Raw genomic sequence first — 21,085 nt, 5'->3', positions numbered from 1 at the left:
GACAAGTTAGACCAAACCCACACATTTATCAACAACAAAAATTTCAACAAAACAAGTTAAAATCAAAATAATGTTTATGGTTAATTTGCAATTGTTTAAATTATCATTAATTATTTTTATTAGAGGCCATTTTTAATATTAGAGCCGAGCCTCCAATTTTATTGGAATGGTCATGTATCTATTATGTATACCGATAAGGGTCTAGACACACCTCTTGCGATCTCTAAACATTAAAGACTCACACCATATTAAATACTCATAAGTTCAATTTAGTTTAAATTTATTAGAGCTTAACTTAAATGATAGTTTACAATACATGGTTATTCATATATGGAAAATGCTGAAAAGCACGACAAACATTGTCGTCAAATTTGCACGAACGGCTTTATAAATGTCATTTGGTTATTTTTCCTAATTTTTATTTTGCACAAAATGACAAATCTTGCCTCTGCTGGATCTTTCTCATGAGAAATCACAAAAAAAACACCTCATTCAATGATGGTTCTCCAAATCAACTTTTGTATGTGTCTTATCACCCTTGTGGAACGTGGATCATGTATGCTATTATTGCTTTGGTAGCATTGTTTTTTTTACTGTATATATACTATATACATTCAAAAGCATCCCATAAACTAAAAAACAAATCCATTAATAAAGTAAATAGGGTGCTATTGAACATGTCGTGCGGCTTTTCGTGTGTTGAGTCCTCGTGCGATATAGCAGCTCCCTTCATATATAAAGTCGACATTGGATTAATGATCTATGAAAGAACCCTAAATAATTTCATAATTGAGGGTGTGTACAGGGCTTGTCCTGGCCAAGTGCAACAAGGCCCTTGGCATAGGGCCTTACCTTTAGGGGGGATTCTAAATTTGAAAAAAAAAAAAAAAAATTGTATCTACACAAAATCCGTCATTAAATATCAATTTTTCATAGGTAAAGGTCTAAAAGGCATAAATTTTACTGTCAATTATACATAAGTAAATATCTATTCATCTGTAGGTAAAAATCTTGTTTGAATCATTACTCACATATTTAACTACAATTTAATCGTCTGTCACCATAAATAGTATTGGATTTTTTTTAATTTTTTTAAATAAATATTGTCAAGTTTGTAACCGAATCTCCAAATTATCGAAAATGGCCTAAGATGTGTACTATCATCACCTATCTAAAGTTTTTAACAAATAAAGTTTATCAATGGTTCCCTTTTCCTATGACATATGAGCTTACGTGAAAACCAAATTGTACAGACACTAGTTTGGTCACATTCCACTATATATGGTGGTGCTTAACTCCTATAAAGTTACTAAATGATTAATCTACTCCTGTCAAATGCTAGCTTCCATCATGATACTCCAATAATTAATCGTGATGTAAAATGTGACCAATATGTTTTTATGAGAAATGTTAACATTGTTCCACAACATTCTTTAAACATTTTAAATAATAAATTTTTAAAAATTTATGTATTCAATATATTAAAAATTAAAATATTTCATTTTTATAAATATAATTGTTTAATTTAAAAATTTTTAAATTGTGTTTTCAAGAATATTCGTTAACAAAACTCATATTTATATTTTATTTATATGGATGCAGAGATGGAGTTAGAAGGATGATAAGGAGAGACCATGGTTTTCCTAAGATTTTTAATTTTTTTCTTTTTATAGTAGTGTGCTATTACTTTTTTTAGTCTGTATATTATTTTCTGTGAACATTATAAGATATGTTATACTTTGCCTTTTTTACTAAATATATTGAGTTTTAAACACTTAGTTTTCTACTACTTTATTTAAAAAAAAAAAAAAGGAGCTAAATGTTCAAATCAAATTAAAAACCTTTAGGAAAAGAATTATACAATTAGCTTTATCATTCCAAGATGAGCAAAGGTAGGAAATCCGAAACTTAATTAAAAATCTTTAAAGGAACAAGCCGACTAAGATCATATTTGGCAAAGCCAGCCATTTGATTAAATCAATGAGAAACATATTGACAGCGAAAATCAGATAACATATGACATAACACCTTAACCTGAGATAACAAATGATGAAAAATAAGTAAAACACTCTCACCATCTTCAATGATTTTAATGGCAAAGAGATAATCCATTTGTACAATGACTTTAATAAAATTCATGTTGTTTGCCTATCAAAAGACCTTGGTAAATGTCTAACAAAAGTCTTTCAACTAAGCAAAATATAAAACAAACATGAAGATTAATTTATAAGAAAAAAATGTTAGTTCTTTTTATATTTATTTGATAATAATAGCTTCGAATATATCACATATAGTTTACTAGTTTTTTATATAAGTTATGCATTTGAAAATTAATTTATTTTTTACTAAATTACACTTTTAATGCCGGTCCCTCTATAAGTTCAATTCCTGACACCGTCCCTATATGAATGGATACTTGTTATTATATCGGAAAACAAAAAATGCAATCCTTAACCTTTGTTGTGGTGTTACTAATACTGATATTCTCGTACAATATTGCAGATGGTGATGAACAACAAGAGTCATGTTCAAGAAGGTGCGGTGTTCATAACATCAGCCACCCTTTCCGATTGAAAGACAGTCCCAAAAAATGTGGTGACAATAGGTACAACCTATCATGTGAGGACAACAATCAATTGATTTTGTACCATGGTTCATTTGGAAAATACTATGTACAATCAATTAATTACAACAACTTTACCATCCAACTATCGTATTTCAATATTCTTTCTAATAACTCCATCCCTCCTAGTGATTTCAGTCCTTTTTTCACCTCAAATATCTACGTACCTTATCTAGAAAAAAACAATTCGTTGAGCAATAGATTGACGAAACTTATGTTGCATGTGAGCTGTCCGAACCAGGCTGGTTACATATACAGAGATAACTGTAGGAATAGTAGTTTGTATTCACGGTACGAGAATTCTTTCTATGTTGATGGCTACTTCAAAACTCTTTCGGAGTTGGGGTTGAGAGATGGATGTCGTATAGAGCTTATGTTTCTCACATCTTGGTCTCCTCAAGATGGCAACAACAATAACATTTCTTGCACGGACATCAACCGTATGATGTCTTATGGATTTGAAGTCTCTTGGCTCAATAGTCTTTGTAAAGATGATTGGCATGCAGAGTTTGATCAAAATAACCACCTTCATTGTCGTCGTCCAGGTAATTTGCTACAAACAACTTCACTCAATATTTAGACAAACTATGAAATTAATGATGACTAAATTGATTTTGGTTAAAATTGAGTTGAATATAAATTGAGTTATATGTCTAGTTCGGTGCGTGAATATGTTATGTTGAAATTTGAGGTCTAACTCATCCTTACAAAATCGATTTGTGAGGGGAAGATTGTCTCCTCTTTATAAACTCTTCTCAAGAGTCTTAGTTATCTGATGTGGGACTTGAATTTTTCCCAATAATAATCAATCGTTGTTGGATTTTTCTCCGAGTAAAATATGCGAGTGAGAATAGATCTATTGCTTTTCGGTAGATGAAAGACAAGCTTTCCTTTTGGTAAGACGGTGGCAATGGTTAATGAGATTTTAGGAAGGCTTAATTGCACTTTTGGACCCCTATCTTTTCAAAAGTTGCGGTTATGGACCCCTAACTAATTTAAATACAAAACAGCTCCCTATGTTTTGATTCTTTGGCAGTTTTGAACCCCTAGTCCAGTGTTGACTCGGTCAACGCTGACGTGGCAACCTAAGTGAGGTGCCACGTGTCAAATTTTTTATTTTTATTTTGCCTTGGGGGGCCAAAACTGCCAAAGAATCAAAACATAGGGGGCTGTTTTGTATTTAAATTAGTTAGGGGTCCATAACCGCAACTTTTGGAAAGATAGGGGTCCAAAAGTGCAATTAAGCCTTTTAGGAAAGGTACATGGATTGAGTTGAGAGTGGCTTATTGCAGTAGATACGACATTATAGATTTTTGAGGTTGACGATCCATTTTTCTATAATACTATTTTTCTAATACTCATTATCATATTAGGTGAAATTTATATATGTCCCTTCATTAAAAATACGTTCCATATAAAATGGTGAGACTCATATTAACTTTACTCAATAAATGAGTTAAGATTCTTTGATACAATATATAAAATCTAACATAATTACACATTTAATAGTTTTACTAAGTAAATCAAATATATAAAATTGGCAAATGTTAACTTGTGCTCTCAAGGGCACATGTTAAGGAACTTATTATAGAAATATACGTATTAAAAGTCGTGCAGTCAACTTCTTAAAAGTTAAATTATCATGTTTTCCAATGCAAAGTTGCTCATTTTAGGTTCCTTAACATGTGCCCAAATTAACATGAACCTATAAAATTTCATAAAAAAGCTAATATCATTTGACACTCAATCTGATTACTTTATTGTAATGTATAACAAGTTATGAAGGATTTGTTTGGGAATTCGTAGGGGAAAGGAGGGGAGGGTTTTGGGGGGTTGGAAATATATAGAAAAATAGACAAAAAATTCACATTTTTTGAAAGAACAGTTTTTTAGAGAATGATAAACTAATACTTATGATTAATATACTTTTAATTTTAAGAATATTATAACAACATATATAAATTGAATTTGAAAAATTCATATAAACCCTTCATAACCCCAAAACCCTCCCCTAATACAATTTTTGAGTTCCCCAAAATGAGAGGGAATTTTTATTATGAGTAAAATATTAACCTCCAAAGCCCTTTTCTCTCAATGTCATATATTTCTTCCACTTGCTCCTTCCTTTTTTCCAAAATCCTTCCCTCCCCTCCCCTCCAAACTCCCAGAAAAAGCCTAAAAGTTTGGTAGGGGATTGTGAAGTGGTAGGAAATAGGAATAAGAGTGCAATATAAAAAGTGTCACATAGGAAAAATGAATGACTTTGCACAAATAGTATTACTTGACAAAAAATTGATGAGATGCCAGCAAAATAGTTTAGATCTGATTTAATAAATTATAATAGATATAATATTTAAAATATAAATAAATGTGTATTAGTAAATGACATAACAAGAGATATTCAATAAAATATGAACAAATGTGAACTACTAAATGACATAACAAGAGATATTCAAATTATATAAATGTTTAAATGTATGATTATATATCAAGATAATACAATATGATCCAACCATTAAATTTATAAAATTTGTATTCTGCACAAAATTATCATAGATATAAGTAAGTTAAGGTTAAATTACACTATATGTCCTTTAAGTTATTTAATTATAATAAATTAATCTTCTTATTTTTTTTGCATATCACTTAGGTGTTTTAAGTTATTTAATTGTAACAAGTTGATCTTTAAGTTGTTTTTCGTTCCAATTAGGTCCTTTAAACTATTTAACCGTAACAATTTGAGAGATTTAAAATCTTAAAAATGTAAGTTAAATTAGGGCCTAAACCTTACAACTAAATAACTTAAAAATATAATATTACAAAAAATACCTAAAAGACTAATTTGTTGCAATTAAATAACTTAAAGACGTAAGTGGTACGAAAAAAACTTAAAGACAACTTTATTATAATTAATTACTCCCCCGATCACATTTATAAACAAAAATCAACTTTTTAGGTTTATTGAATAACTAATGTATATGATCATTATATAGACCAGATACCTTTGTTATTTAATAAACCTAAAAGTTGTTTTTTTGCTTATAAATATGACCCGAGGGAGGAACTCAGTGATGGAGCTAAAAAAAATTTCCGGTGGGCCACCGAAATGAAATATTATATATAAAACAAATTTTATGTTGTAGTGTGCATTAAACATAAAGTTGAAAATCAAAAAATTAAACAACATATATTAAAAATTTAAAATAATTATCTATGGATTCCAAAATACTTGAAATCATATAAAATTGAATCAAAACTACTACATACAATAACTTCTCTTCCAGTATAAATTGTCATGTTATATTTAGAATTAATGTCTCAAAATTAACGTATTATACACTTCTCAAATAAATGAAATATCAATCATTTGATGAGATCCAAAAGTATATTTGTTCTTAAAGTAAACAAATCACAGAGCATACACATGTAGGTGAAAATAATTGAGTGAATCAGCTTAATGTTTGTATTTAAATTTAGTGGTATATTTATACTTAAACAAATAAAAATAAAAATAAATAAAAAATTGGGGGGTGGGCCATGACCCACCTTGGCCCAAGTGGTGCTCCGCCACTAGAGTAACTTAAAAGACATCTAATGTACTTTAGTTGTATGTTAAATTGGACATGTGTCAATGAATCTAACTATGAGTCTATGCATACAGATGAATATTGATAATTAGTTGGGAAAGGTTAACGAGTGCCCTAGACACTCTGGAGGCACTCTTAAGATCTTTAAATAGTAAATTTTTATAAAAATATCTGTAATAAATAGATTGAAAATTAAAATATTTAATTTTTATATAAAATAATTTTTTTTTTTAATTTTTAAAGAGTGTCCCATAAAACTCATTAGCCAGACCATAGTGTATGTTTGTTTACCATGTTTTGTGTTATGTTCTTGCAGGTGATGACCGGTATTTTGAGGCCGTAAGAGTTGGACCTATCAAGACGTATTACCTAGGTAGGCCTACACATTCTTGAAAAGTCAATGTACGACATCAGACATGTTAAACAAAGTTTTTTTTTTCTTTTTTCTTTTCGAGTAACGTAGTTAGAAATTTAGATTTGTTGGAGAAAACCATTAAAATTAACTTTTTTTTTATAGTACGCCATTCAATTATCATTTACTTATACATAATAAATTCATTTTTTTTTGGTGATTATACATAATAAATTCATATTAAACTTGCTGGATTTTTTTTGTTAAATGAAACAAAAAATGGACTTTTTCTTAGTAAGCCATTTTTTAACCCTGGAATTTGTATATATTATATATACATTGTCTTTATCAACTGAGCTAAACTCACGGCGACGTAGAAAAATATCATCTTAACCTAGTAGCATAATTACTAAACTTATTTTAACTTACGAAAAAACGAAATACCAAAAAACAGAAACATAAAAAAGGAAACACGGAACAAAAAAGAAACATGGTAAAGAACAAGTAACTTACAAAATTACCCTTCTAATTATAATTGGTTTAAATAATGGCAAATGGGGTTTTTGGTAAATAACTATTTGATGTAGTTTGTTAACTTGTACCTTGGTGTTTTTAAGTGGATGTAAATTAGCAGCTCATATATATATATATTGTTAAGTTAACCATGTTATGTTATGTGTATGTTCTTGCAATATCCCATAAATTATGTTCTTTTTTCTCTTTTTGACAGAACGGAAATTATGGGTTGCGAGGGGCAAAGTTACCTTGATTTACATAGGTAAGCTCTCACATTCTCTTAACTCTTAACCCAATTTAATGCATAGGATGTGTTTGTTTTAAATTTATCAAATTTATTTTTAGGAATAAACAATAAGTTCACCAGATTCCTTTTTCACTACTTTGACCAAATCTATAACCACAACTACCTCTTTTATTTCACCAATTCCAAAACTTATATCCTACCACCGTTTCACACATATTTTTCACGAAAAATATCTTCCCACTACATAGCAGTGCTCTTCAATAAAAGATGTTGGTTAACCTTTTAATATTCTTAGAAACCATAAAAATATGTAGTTACATATGAATTTATTCTCATCTTCATGAGAACTTTATTTCCACCCTTTTCTTTTGAAATTTTTTTCTATTCCCAGAAACATTTTATATCCGTGAATATAATTTATTAAACTTGTAACAAACATAGACATGTATATTTCTATCATTTTATTCCCAGGAATCTACATATATAACTTGAAACAAATGCACCTTAGAGGTGAGAGATTCAAATCAAAGTTTAAGAAATTATTTTTTTCAGTAATAGAATTTTAAACCGAATCTTTTAACCGGTATGAGAGTTCCTTAAAAAAAAACTAGTAAGAGTGTTATTTTATTAGTTTTTTTTTTTTTTGTGGTAAGGGTTTGAATCCCGAATCTTGCATATATTATGCACTGTCTCTACCAACTGAGCTAAACTCACGAGGACAAAATGTGAGTTATTTTTTTAGTATTAGTTGTTTACCGATGTGTTTGGCAAACTACGAGGGTTTTTTTTTGTTATTACAAGCAGGATCAATTTAGAAATCCTAGTACATGTGCATTTATTTTTCAAGCGTTCATCGAGTTCATAGGTTGTTTTACGAACAGGACGAGACCGTATGATATCTTTCAATAGAAAAAGGGTTTTTAAAAGCAAAGTAAAGGCATTAAGTTTAAAATTCCTGAAACTTAAAGGAAAAATAAAGTACAATGCATTAAAAATAAAGGTGGCTCGACAAATCCTTTACATATATTCTTTATGACTCTTTTCTCTCAAGCTGGTATTTCGAGTGTTTTAAAATTTTGTATAGGTGATTTGCAACCCATTTTACCTATGGAAAACTCCTATATATACATAGAAAAATAACTGGAAAAAGTACAATCCCACGATCAGCACTTCTTCCATGTAGACAACCACTTGTCTCCCACGTTCTCCATTGAGGAAACCGTTTCTCTTTGAAATTCGAATCTTCTTGCCTCAATGGAAGTTGCTTGACTTCGACGACTTTGCATTCCTGACTCGTGTCTTATCGAACCTTAAGGCTTTTACATCCTTTCATGCTAAGTCCAACATCTCGTCGAAACTCCTTAAGTTGAAGAAAAGACTTCGATTCCTGCAAGAGTAAAAGTAAGCTAATGTTGACCACATTAAATGAGGCTGATGAAATTACCAGCTAACACTAGCGTAAAGGTGGATTGTACTTTTTTTATTTAAAAAAAAAAAGTTTTTCTATCGTATGTAAATTTGCACATGTTAAGAAGTTTTAAAAAATAAGTTCTCATTAAAAAACATATTTAAGAGATCAAAGTATTTAACATTTGTAATTTAAAGGGTTGGTATCTCAAACAAACCCCGTAAATTTGGGCGAGGTTTTGACAATAATCCTTGTAACAAAAAACATAGATTTCACCCAAGCTTGTGTATTTAATTTTGAATTCATCATATTTTAACCATTTTTTTGCCAAAGTATTTCAACTCTTTACATGGTTATTTTCAGACTTCGTCCATATTTTTTTTCTAAATATGGTGATGGTAAAATATGCAAAAAATATAAGCTTATTTATATAGTTAGTCCTTGCAAATGGGGTCGTTTCAATTTTGATCCCTGTATTTGCTAATCCTTCCAATTTTAAACTGCAAATATTAATCACTTGAGTTTTGGTCCATGAGAACATTTTATTCCTGCCAGGTTTATTTATTTACTTTATTCTAATTTATTTATGCATTTAAAATAAATATTTATTCGAATTTATTTATTAAATAAATACAAATATAAATAAAAAGAAATGAAATTAATAAATATTTATTCAGATTTATTCATTAAATACAAAATTAGAAAATAAAAGCAAATATAAATAAAAAAATGAACAAAATTAATACATATAACAACATCTCATTTTATTAATCAACTTCACACAATAATTGATACATTGATACATTTATTCGAATTCACTAAATAATCTACTTATTTTCTTTTTACCCTCTTGGGGTAAAATGTGACCAGCCTTCTTGGGGCAAAATAGTGAGCAACCTTCTTGGGGAAAATACATCATCAACCCTTGGACTAAATTTAAATCTGGTTTTTTTTATACCCCAAGAAGATTCTTTTTATCCAATGTAGAAAGTTTTTGGGGTAAAAAGAAGAGAATTTAATTTTATCCCAATGGATCACTTGCCCAAGTCGGCAATTCACTATTTTTCTCTGAAAAAGTCTGATCACTTTTGCCCCCAAAGAGACTATTGGAAAAAAACGAAAGAAGAGAAATAGAGGGAGAGAGTGAGAAGGGAGAGAAAGTGATATGGTGTGAGGAAATAGGGAAGTATGAAAGGGTATTTATAGGTGGGAATGGTAGTGTAGGTTATAACCACCATAAATGTGGTAAAAAAAAACGTGTAAAGGTTGTAAAAGAACGTGTGGATTGAAAGTTGAAAACTTGACCACCGTCCAAAAAACGTTTGTTCATGAGCTCATACCACCGGCCAACGTGCGTGAGTTAACTCACGCCCAGGCCAGTGGTGTGCGACTTAACTCACGCATGGCGGCATGGGTATTTTCGACAATTCAGCTGGGTGGGAGCGAAACTTGCTGGGGAAGAGCAAAATTCTTATCTTTATGTATTTTAAGCCCCCTTGACGTATGAGTTAGGCCCTAAATTCTCAAGGACCTCTAAATTGACAACACCACACATTATATTCTTATTCTCTCTCTCTCTCTCTCTATTGTTTTGGACAAATGAGAAGAGAAAAAATGAAAGTTATCACAAATGGTTGTACATATATCACTTCTATATAAATAGGGTGAACAGTTCATTTATGTATGTATTTTTGATGTCAAACTTGTGTATGAAAAACATTTGTCTTTTCAATTTTCACTTCGTTATGTTCTAAACAGACAATTTGTGTCTTTTTGAAAAGCAATAAAGACAATTTTGTTGAATAATGAAGTTTATTGTAACTTCATTTCTTTATCTAATTTCCATTTCTTTATAGGTGAGTTGATTGTTTTGTTCAGCCTTTTTAAATTTGTTCTTGGAGCACTATGTATGATTGTATTATTAATCTACAAATGGCGACGGAAGCATCTATCTATGTATGACGGCGTCGAAGATTTTCTTAGTAGTGACAATAGCATCATCCCTATAAGGTACTCTTACAGAGATATAAAAAAGATAACCGAACAATTCAAGACAAAACTAGGCAATGGAGGGTATGGATCTGTTTTCAAAGGACAACTTCGAAGTGGTCGTCTTGTAGCAGTCAAATTATTGGACAAAGCCAAGTCCAGTGATCAAGATTTTGTCAATGAAGTTGCTACCATTGGTAGGATTCACCATGTTAATGTGGTGCAGCTCATTGGTTTTTGTGTGGAAGGTTCAAAACGTGTTCTTATATATGAATTCATGCCAAATGGATCACTTGAAAAATACATATTTTCTCATACAAAAGAGAATTATTCCTTAAGTTGCGAACAATTGTATTCAATTTCTCTTGGAGTGGCTCGTGGCATTGAGTACTTGCATCATGGATGCAATATGAAAATTCTACACTTTGATATAAAGCCTCATAACATTCTTCTTGATGAAAATTTCAATCCAAAAGTTTCTGATTTTGGACTAGCTAGACTTTGTCCTACAGATAAAAGCATTGTGTCATTAACTGCAGCAAGAGGAACCATTGGATATATGGCCCCTGAACTATTCTACAGAAATGTTGGCACAATATCTTACAAAGCTGATGTATATAGTTTTGGGATGTTGTTGATGGAGATGGCAAGTAGAAGGAAGAACTTGAATGCATTGGCTGAGCAATCCAGCCAAATTTATTTTCCTTTTTGGATTTATGATAAATTTCATGATGGAAGTGAAGTAACAATTGAGAACGACACAGATCAGGAAATGAAGCTAGCAAAGAAAATGATGATTGTGGCGTTATGGTGTATACAGACAAAACCTGATGATCGTCCTTCAATGGATAAAGTTTTGGAGATGCTTGAAGAAGAAGATGGAGACTTGCAGATTCCTAATAAGCCTTACTTTTGTCCACAAGATTCACCAATAGCGGATGTTTACAGTAGCAACTCATGGACTTCCGATGGTACATCAGTTAGTGGTTCCAAGGGACCAAACTGATCTCTTTTGGTTCTCGTTTGAATTACATATCATATTGTTGTCACCAAGCATTATTATTATAAGTATGCAATTTTTATCTATATATGTGTGAATGTTCCTAGAGAGTCCGTTGACTCATGGAAGGAACTATGTTACCTTTGTGACTTGGGCCACACCTATTTAGTATATAACTCAAATTATGATTGACTATTGATATTTCTATTAAAACTTATCATAAAAATAGATATGCACTTTAGTCTCTACGCATTAAAAACTCACACCCTATTAGAGTTTAGGGTTGCCCACTTCAGCTAAACTTAACTGAGCTTAAGTGACAATCAACAATACATAGTTATTCATATATAATGTCAACGTTGGATTAATGATCCAACAAAGAACCCTACACAATTTGAATTGATAAAGTCCGTAATTCCATAATTGAGGGTGTGTATCACCTATCTAAAGTTTTTAACAAAATAAAATTCCTCAATGATTCATTCTTCCTATGACATAAGAGCTTACGTCAAAACTAACGTGTGCCTAAATTTCTCATCGCGTCTTGCCATCTTCATAATTGAGCACTTCTTATGTGGTGGAGCCTAACTTCTGTAAAGTCACTATCAAATGCTAGCTAGCTTCCACTATACTGCGATAATTAAGCGTCATGTAAAATGTGACATATACTTTTTTATTTATATGGATGGATGCTTAATTCGCACGTATTTAATGTGCTAGTTTTTTTCACTTGCTATAATCGGAAAACCAAAAATGCCATCCTTAACCCTTGTTGTGGTGTTACTAATACTGATATTCTCGTACAATGTAGATGGTGATGTTGAACATCAAGAGTCATGTTCAAGAAGGTGCGGTGTTCATAGCATCAGCCACCCTTTCCGATTGAAAGACAGTCCTGAAAAGTGTGGTGACAAAAGGTACATCCTATCATGTGAGGACAATAACCAATTGATTTTGTACTATGAATTTGAAGAATACCATGGAAAATACTATGTACAATCAATTAATTACAACAACTTCACCATACGACTATTGGATTTCAATCTTGCTTCTTCTAATAATTCCATCCCTTCTTATTATTCTTTAGGGCTTTATAATTTCAGTTCTAATTTCTTCACCTCACCCTACCTAGCCTATCATCGATACAAAAACTACACTAATCATATGTTGACGAAATCTATGTTATATGTGAGCTGTCCGAATCGGATGGAATATTCATACATTGGTAATTGTATGAATAGAACTTCATATTCACAGGATGTGAATTCTTTCTATGTTGGTGGCTATGGTAAATCTCTGTTGGAATTTGGGTTGGGAGACGGGTGTCATATAGAGTTTATGTATCTCACTTGGGATGTTGAAGATGATGGCAACATCAACAACATTTCTTGTACAGACATTCGTCGTAGGATGTATTATGGATTTGAACTTTCTTGGCTCAACAGTCGGTGTAAACATGGTCGGTATGCAGTGCTCGATCAATATAACCAGCCTCACTGTAAATATGGTTGGTATATATATGCAGTTGTGCGATTTATATACTCTATTTTTTTCAATTTCGATGCTTAATTTTTCTATTATTTACAATCGCGTGGATCTTCCACATCCATTTGTTAGAGTGAGTGCTACTAAATAACACTCAATATGTCACTATGCTTTATGTTTGCTCTTGCAGATTACTGGAATAACGCGGCTTGGATAGTTGCACGTTTATCATTCGGCTTAGGTAAGCAAGCCCTCGCATTCTCTTAAGTCAATGTAACACAAAGTTCAGAAAACAAATTTGTAGTACAAGAAATATTTTTAGATTGAAGGCCCTTGTTTTTGCCGACATCCCCACGTCAAATACAAATATTCGTTCAGGTTACCCATATTCTGTTCTTTTTAAAAAAGTTGAGTATAACTTTGATTGAAATACATCACATCAAATTTTTCGGTTTTCACTTTGTTATGTTTTTAAAAAAACAAACTTATATATGGAAGTTAATTATAATTTCATTTTCTTTATTTCAATTCCATTTCCTTACAGGTGTATTGGTTGGTTTGCTTAGCGGTGTTAAATTTGTTCTTGGATTGCCATTTATCATTGTATTATTAATCAAAAAATGGCGAAAGAAACATCAATCTATGTATGATGGCGTCGAAGATTTTCTAAGTAGTGATAATAGCATCATCCCTATAAGGTACTCTTACAAAGAGATAAAAAAGATAACCGGAAATTTCATGACAAAACTAGGCAATGGAGGTTATGGATCTGTTTTCAAAGGACAACTTCGAAGTGGTCGTCTTGTAGCAGTCAAATTATTGGACAGTGCCAAGTCCAACGATCGAGATTTTGTCAATGAAGTTGCTACCATTGGTAGGATTCACCATGTTAATGTGGTACAACTCATTGGTTTCTGTGTGGAAGGTTCAAAACGTGTTCTGATATATGAATTTATGCCAAATGGATCACTAGAAAAATACATATTTTCTCATACCGAAGAGAATTATTCCTTGAGTTGCGAACAATTGTATTCAATTTCACTTGGAGTGGCTCGTGGCATTGAGTACTTGCACAATGGATGCAATATGAAAATTCTACACTTTGACATAAAGCCTCATAACATCCTTCTTGATGAAAATTTCAATCCAAAAGTTTCTGATTTTGGACTTGCTAGACTTTGTCCTACAGATAAAAGCATTGTGTCATTAACTGCAGCAAGAGGAACCATTGGATACATGGCCCCTGAACTATTCTACCGAAATGTCGGCACGATATCTTACAAAGCTGATGTTTATAGTTTTGGGATGTTGTTAATGGAGATGGCAAATAGAAGGAAGAACTTGGATGTATTGGCTGGTCAATCTAGCCAGGTTTATTTCCCTTTTTGGGTTTATGATCAGTTACAAGATGGAAGAGAAATAACAATTGAGAATGCTACAAATCATGAGATGAAATTGGCAAAGAAAATGATGATAGTGGCTTTGTGGTGTATTCAAGCGAAACCTAGTGATCGTCCTCCAATGGATAAAGTGTTGGAGATGCTTGAAGAAGAAGATGAAGATTTGCAAATGCCTAATCAGCCTGACCTTGATGCACAAGACGTACGAGATGATAGAACTGGTAGTTCATTGTATTCCTCTGGTACATTAGTAACTGATTCCAAGGAACCAATTTGATCTGGTTTTGGTTAACATGAGTCACAAAAATTTGCATCTAACTTTTTTGTTCTAAATATATAAATATTACTAATACGTACCAACACATATTCATGGATAAAACCAACAAAGAGTTAGATATGGATTAAGGATTATTTTCTCTATTTGCTTTTGTGATATCTTGTTATGTTTTAAGGATGCGTTGAAAACTTATTTTTCTTTAGACTTGTGGAATTAAATGTGCTATATATAGTTAGCTTTTTTCTCTTTTTGGTCTGTACAGAAGTTAGCTTCTGATAATGGTTAATGTTTATTGAGTATGATTAGCTTCTTTAATTTTAATATATATCCCAATATTAATCCTCAGAGTCAGAGGGGGAGATGTAGGGGCACTAACTTATATATGTGTTGTTTTTGGATTTCCAAAAAAAAAAGTATTTACAAAAAGCCATATTATTGTGTTTAGTCGCAAACAAGGTTGCTCTCAGCCTAAACACTAGAAACTACAAGGAAAGACAACAACCAAATAATCAGCGAAAACAACGTTCAAAATGAAAGTAGGAACAAAATCAAAAACTTTACTCTTGTCATCTAGAGAGAGATCAAACTTTGCCATACGGTCAGCAACCTGATTAGCTTTCTGTAAAACAAGAGACCACCGATAGACACTGCCTTTAGCTTGGAAATCAAGGATCCCAACGACAAGTTGTGCACAAGGGTCTGTAGAGGAACACTCATCCGAAAGATATCTTATTCCCACCAGTGAATCAGACTCAATTTGGATTTGTCTAAAGCCTCCTTACCAACTTAGTGTCAAGAAAAATATCCCAGAGCCTAGCTTGTGTTATCAAATTAACAACGACCTAATCAAGATGCAAAAGCAAATAAAATTGTTCCATGATGATCGCAAAGGACACATCCACAAGCAGCTTCACCACTTGTCTGAACAAGAACACCATGACAGATTAACTTGAACAAATCAACTCGAGGAGGAAGTGGCATCTTTCTCATATGATGCAATTGCAGGGGCAAGTTCCTCCTTAGATGCTCAATTCTCCTTAGTATGCAAGTTAGGAAACATTTCCCTTGGAGGGGCCATTATTTATTTCCCTTAGAGGTGTTCTTTGTAAAATCTATTCCCCATGAAATTGAGGAATACATTAGTTGAGCTTTGATATAAACAAAGTAGTAAATAATAACAATATTTGCATTGTAAACAAAACTGCCAAAACCGAATTCAGAAACGTTTTTCTCCATGATATCATGATCCGTGTTAAAATAAAGTTAAAATATAAAATTTATTTTAATATATTAAGAGAGTGTTCCTAGTATTTCTCCTCCCTCTAAACACAGTTCCATTTTTCAGGAGCATTTTTTTTTTTTTTTTTTACTTTTAAATATTAAAAAACACTCTTTAATTCAAGAAAGAAATAAAGTGTGGAAGGTGGAAGATAAACCTTAATATATATTTGCAAGAATACATGTAAAATACTGTAACAAATTAGTACAATGAAGTGTGGTAAAATGATGATTATAAAGACCACTAACACATTGGATCAACAAAGAAAAACCGAGTTTTCTGTAAAGGCTTATTGGATCAAGCTAGATATTATGTTTTTTATTTTGTATATCAACCACTAACGTCCTCATCGTGTATTCACACATGTACTTAGAGGCCTATAACCATTAACGCATACAATTTCGATGCTTATATGGTGTCTGCTCAATGACCTACAAACCGTTGGTGGTGACAATGGATGTCTCAACATGGTGAGACCAATACATATTGCAAGACTATCATGGTGATACCAATACAGATTTAAAATTAATTGCATAAGTTGGGAAATACTTCTGAAAGAGTTGGTTGGCAGTGAATATGCTTCAATTTTTGTGCAACTCATCCGAGAACCAACACGAGATCAGGTTGGTTCCATGAAATCATTTATTGATGTATCAGAGGAAGACCAAGAACTTCTAGTATTACCATCTCTAAAATCCTCAGCTGGTAGATCTTGTGGATAAAGGTAAGGCTTATTAGGCATTTGCAAATCCCCATCTTCTTCTTCAAGCATCTCAATCACTTTATCCATTGAAGGACGATCACCTGGTTTTGTCTGTATACACCATAAAGCCACAATCATCATTTTCTTTGCCAATTTCATTTCTTCATCTGTGTCATTCTCAATTGTTACTTCACTTCCATCATGTAACTGACCATAAATCCAAAAAGGGAAATAAATTTGGCAAGATTGCTCAGCCAATGGATTCAAGTTCTTCCTTCTACTTGCCATCTCCATCAACAACATCCCAAAGCTATAGACATCAGCTTTGTGAGATATTGTGCCGACATTTCTGTAGAATAGTTCAGGGGCCATGTATCCAATGGTTCCTCTTGCTGCAGTTAAGGACACAATGCTTTTGTCTGTAGGAGAAACCCTAGCTAATCCAAAATCAGAAACTTTTGGATTGAAATTTTCATCAAGAAGGATGTTATGAGGCTTTATATCAAAGTGTAGAATTTTCATATTGCATCCATTATGCAAGTATGCAATACCTCGAGCTACACCAAGAGAAATGGCATACAATTTTTTACAACTCAAAGAGTTACTCTCTTCAATAAGAGAAAATATGTATTTTTCCAGTGATCCATTTGGCATGAATTCATATATAAGAGCACGTTTTGAACCCTCCACACAAAATCCAATGAGTTGTACCACATTGACATGGTGAATCCTACCAATGGTAGTAACTTCATTGACAAAATCTTGACCGTTGGTCTTGGCTTTGTCCAATAATTTGACCGCTACAAGACGATCACTTCGAAGTTTTCCTTTAAAAACAGTTCCATAACCTCCGTTGCCTAGTTTTATCTTGAATTGTTCTGTTATCTTTTTTATGTCTTTGTAAGAGTACCTTATAGGCATGATGCTATTATCACTGCGTAGAAAATCTTCGATGCCATCATACACAGATAAATGTTTTTGTCGCCATTTGTAGATTAATAATACAATAGGTACTCCAAGAACAAATTTAACACCGGAAAGAAAACCAAGCAATATACCTGTAAACAAATTTTAGGAACTTCCTTATTTAAATTAAAAGAACTGCACTGATCTCGTTTACTCAATTTTCAATATTAAATTGAGATAGCTTCAATATTTTATTATTTTGAATTGTTTGCATGAGATCATAATGGATCTATTCTTTCTCAATCAAAACTATATTGAGTTTGCATTTAGCATTGAGAATCCTAACCCATTGGGTCAATGGCCGTATAATTAATACCGAGAGGAGTATTTATTTAGAAGAAAGGAGTGATCATGCATAATACTCATGCATTCTAACTAAAGATCTCTTACTTAATTAAGGGAATGCGAGAGCTTACCTATGTACATCAAGATAGATACGGTTACCAGAGCCTGTAAACTCCAAGTTTCTGCAATAACATAAACGTAATATGATTAACACAAAACTACCAGTTCGTCTAGTATGGATACTGTTTTTTGCACTATTGAACTGTATGCAAACACCAATTATGATTTTGAAAATAAGTACAGAGTTGTTAAAAGAGATTTTTCAATCCTCCTAACTTCTCAAGGGCCCTAAAAAATTCTCAAATTGCCCCGGTTAAGATTATATAATATGAAGTTTAATTGTGCTATTTCGGATTATATAATCGAAATCCTGTAAATAAAAAAATAGATGATCAAAGGTCTATGTTGACCATCCTCATAAAAATAGTACATCAATTTTGGAGATGGTATAAATAATCAACAATGACATGACATCATAACTTACATACATTTTCTTTTAAACATGGTATAAATGGTCAACAATTATCCCTCTACTCCCTGCCTCATCGTCTAATCTACAATCACAGACAGAGAAGAAGAAAAAAACTTTGAGGAAGTCGTTTGGAGAAAATTACCTGAAGGTGCACGACGTTGGTTATTGTAATCGAGGATGTCTGAATACCAACCATGTTTACAAAGACTATTGAGCCATGAAAGTTCAAATCCATAAAACATCATACGATGAATATCCGTACAAGAAATGTTGTTGTTTCCACCATGCTTAAAATCCCAAGATGTAAGAAACATCAACTCTATACGACACTCATCTCCCAGAGCCAATTCCAAAAGAGATTTGTCCCCAAACACAATATAGTTCCCTTTCTGCTGTTCATAAGAATTACTAATGTTCATACAAGCAGCATCAAAGTAAATACCTGAAGAATATTGGACATGTTTGGGACATGTCACATATAACATAGACTTGAACAAATCTATATAGTGATCCCCAAACACTCTATATGGCAAGGCTATTGGATTGATGGTCCTTGAATCGAAACTATAGAAGCCTAGTGGATGAGGTGGGAGGGAATAATTAGAGTAACCATGACTATTGAAATCCAATAGACGTATAGTGAAGTTATTGTAATTAATTGATTGTACATAGTATTTTCCAAATGAACCATAGTACAAAATCAATTGGTTGTTGTCCTCACATGATAAGATGTACCTTTTGTCACCACAGTTTTCGGGACTGTCTTTCAATCGGAAAGGGTGGCTTATGTTATGGTCACCGCACCTTGTAGAGCATGAATCTTGTTGTTCATCTCCATGCACGTTGTTGTATGGAAGTATAAGCAACATCACCAACACCACCAGAAGATTCAATGTTGCAAAGAATGACATTTTTTTATTTTCTGAGAAGTGGCAAAAACTCATACTTTTACATCAAATTAGTTAAAGGCATTATCGTGGAAGATAGCATTTAACAAGATGGAAGACTTTTTGAAGTCTTTAGTAGACTATTCTGATTGATGTTTGTTTATAGGAGTAACATGATTGAATTTAAAAGTCCAAGATTCCAAACTTTTGATGCAAGCTCCAAGACTTTTTCATCAAATTTTAAAGTGTTCAGGTCAATCTGATAGATGTTGCTGGGAGTTTTGACGTAAGCTCTTGTGTCATAGACATTTCCAATGTTTACTATTGTGATTTTTTATAAAACACATGAATATATATGCAGTGTAGAGAATAAAATAGAACACGAAGAATTATGTTATAGAAATATACAGAGAGAAATAGACAGAGAGAAAACATTAAAGTGTATCATCTTTAGTTCAGTTGCGTAATATTATTACGTTACTATAGTACCTAGCAATTTGAACATAATAGTTTGTGTGACTAAATATCAAAACAATAAAGTGAGTTGAGCAATATATAAGTGATATGACCAATAAACTCAAGAGCGTTCATATACATCACGAGAAAATATCTGGCCAATAGTTTGAAGCAGGACCGACCCAAGGATAGGCCACTAAAGCCCTCCCATTAGGCCCACAAAAAAATAGTTTTCATTAAATTTTACAAATAAAAAGGCATCATATTTGAACAAAAAAGGCCTCGTATATTCAACACTGCTCTAGGCCTCGCTTACTTTTAATAACATTGGGCCAACCCTTGTTTGAAGCAACATGTCATGTAAATAATGTGGTAATAGTGGTATACGTATTTGTGGATGAAAAGACGTTTGTTTGAGATGTTTAAGGTTTTTAGTCAAAATGTGGTGTGCAACTCTCTTGTGTGATTGCTCTTGATCCAATGTGGATCATCTCTTAAACTCCCCTCAAGGGCCCAATATTAGTATCAGAGTTGATGGTTCTACAAGGGTTTGCCAGACTCCTTGGGTCGAAATTCTTCCTGATAATGGTGGTCAAGCGTCGTGTACCGTGAACGTCACTTCTTAAAGTCGATGTAAGACTTTTATCAAGGGTTTGCCTTGGGTCGAAAGTGTTCCTGAGAATATTAGTACCAGGAACGTCACTTCTTAAAGTCGACGTAAGACTAGTCGAAAAAAAGTCGTTAAGTAACATTTGAAATTCCGGACGATATTATTTTTTTCATGTACTACTAATTCAAAGTGGACCACCATATCGTCATAGTCAAGAATTTTTTTTTTTCCTTACAAAAGAAACATGTGTAAAGACTTAAATGCAGTGTCTCGGAAGCTAGCTAGAAGACTTGTGTAGTCAAAGAAACATGTGAATTGACTAAGCTCTTATGTTACAGTAGAAATTATTAGGGAGCTGAAGTCAAAATGAGTTTGAAATATTCATACAATCATATTACTATTTCATAAGAATCAAGATAATGAACACTTGCTATTATGTTTTGGGATTGTTGTTGTTGATGGTTTACTTTGTTGTTGGAACAA

The 21,085-nt window shown here is 32.3% G+C and overlaps 3 protein-coding genes across 3 annotated transcripts; 2 read left to right on the top strand and 1 right to left on the bottom strand.

The window, feature by feature from the left end:
- The first annotated feature begins 2,373 nt into the window (after positions 1-2,373).
- Positions 2,374-11,930, top strand: LOC25482502 (LEAF RUST 10 DISEASE-RESISTANCE LOCUS RECEPTOR-LIKE PROTEIN KINASE-like 2.2). The gene is made up of 4 exons (XM_013611070.3): positions 2,374-3,168; positions 6,527-6,583; positions 7,293-7,340; positions 10,590-11,930. Exons 1-4 carry the CDS (start codon positions 2,409-2,411, stop codon positions 11,726-11,728), a joined length of 2,004 nt encoding a protein of 667 aa, XP_013466524.2. The 5' UTR covers positions 2,374-2,408; the 3' UTR covers positions 11,729-11,930.
- A 481-nt stretch (positions 11,931-12,411) lies between these two features.
- Positions 12,412-15,084, top strand: LOC120575763 (rust resistance kinase Lr10). Its single transcript, XM_024775542.2, has 3 exons — positions 12,412-13,229; positions 13,398-13,448; positions 13,752-15,084. The coding sequence occupies exons 1-3, from the start codon at positions 12,476-12,478 to the stop codon at positions 14,882-14,884; spliced, it is 1,938 nt and encodes a 645-aa protein (XP_024631310.2). The 5' UTR covers positions 12,412-12,475; the 3' UTR covers positions 14,885-15,084.
- Positions 15,085-16,299: 1,215 nt separating this feature from the next.
- Positions 16,300-19,676, bottom strand: LOC11430370 (rust resistance kinase Lr10). Its single transcript, XM_024775541.2, has 3 exons — positions 18,792-19,676; positions 18,249-18,299; positions 16,300-17,924 (listed from the first exon to the last, which is right to left on the bottom strand). The coding sequence occupies exons 1-3, from the start codon at positions 19,591-19,593 to the stop codon at positions 16,783-16,785; spliced, it is 1,995 nt and encodes a 664-aa protein (XP_024631309.1). The 5' UTR covers positions 19,594-19,676; the 3' UTR covers positions 16,300-16,782.
- Between the last annotated feature and the right edge of the window lie 1,409 nt (positions 19,677-21,085).

The sequence above is a fragment of the Medicago truncatula genome, chromosome 1 (assembly GCF_003473485.1).
Source record: "Medicago truncatula cultivar Jemalong A17 chromosome 1, MtrunA17r5.0-ANR, whole genome shotgun sequence".
Taxonomy (NCBI): Eukaryota; Viridiplantae; Streptophyta; class Magnoliopsida; order Fabales; family Fabaceae; genus Medicago; species Medicago truncatula.
The sequence above is the reverse complement of the archived record's forward strand: the minus strand, read 5'-3'. Positions and strand labels throughout refer to the sequence as shown.

Excerpts from the sequence above, each read along its gene's own strand:
- LOC25482502 (XM_013611070.3), top strand. The coding sequence starts at position 2,409 with ATGGATACTTGTTATTATATCGGAAAACAAAAAATGCAATCCTTAACC. Across the intron at positions 3,169-6,526 it reads CCTTCATTGTCGTCGTCCAG|GTGATGACCGGTATTTTGAG; the intron begins GTAATTTGCTAC and ends ATGTTCTTGCAG. Across the intron at positions 7,341-10,589 it reads AGTTACCTTGATTTACATAG|GTGAGTTGATTGTTTTGTTC; the intron begins GTAAGCTCTCAC and ends ATTTCTTTATAG.
- LOC120575763 (XM_024775542.2), top strand. The coding sequence starts at position 12,476 with ATGCCATCCTTAACCCTTGTTGTGGTGTTACTAATACTGATATTCTCG. Across the intron at positions 13,230-13,397 it reads CCAGCCTCACTGTAAATATG|ATTACTGGAATAACGCGGCT; the intron begins GTTGGTATATAT and ends TTGCTCTTGCAG. Across the intron at positions 13,449-13,751 it reads ACGTTTATCATTCGGCTTAG|GTGTATTGGTTGGTTTGCTT; the intron begins GTAAGCAAGCCC and ends ATTTCCTTACAG.
- LOC11430370 (XM_024775541.2), bottom strand. The coding sequence starts at position 19,593 with ATGAGTTTTTGCCACTTCTCAGAAAATAAAAAAATGTCATTCTTTGCA. Across the intron at positions 18,300-18,791 it reads CCAACGTCGTGCACCTTCAG|AAACTTGGAGTTTACAGGCT; the intron begins GTAATTTTCTCC and ends ATGTTATTGCAG. Across the intron at positions 17,925-18,248 it reads ATCTATCTTGATGTACATAG|GTATATTGCTTGGTTTTCTT; the intron begins GTAAGCTCTCGC and ends ATTTGTTTACAG.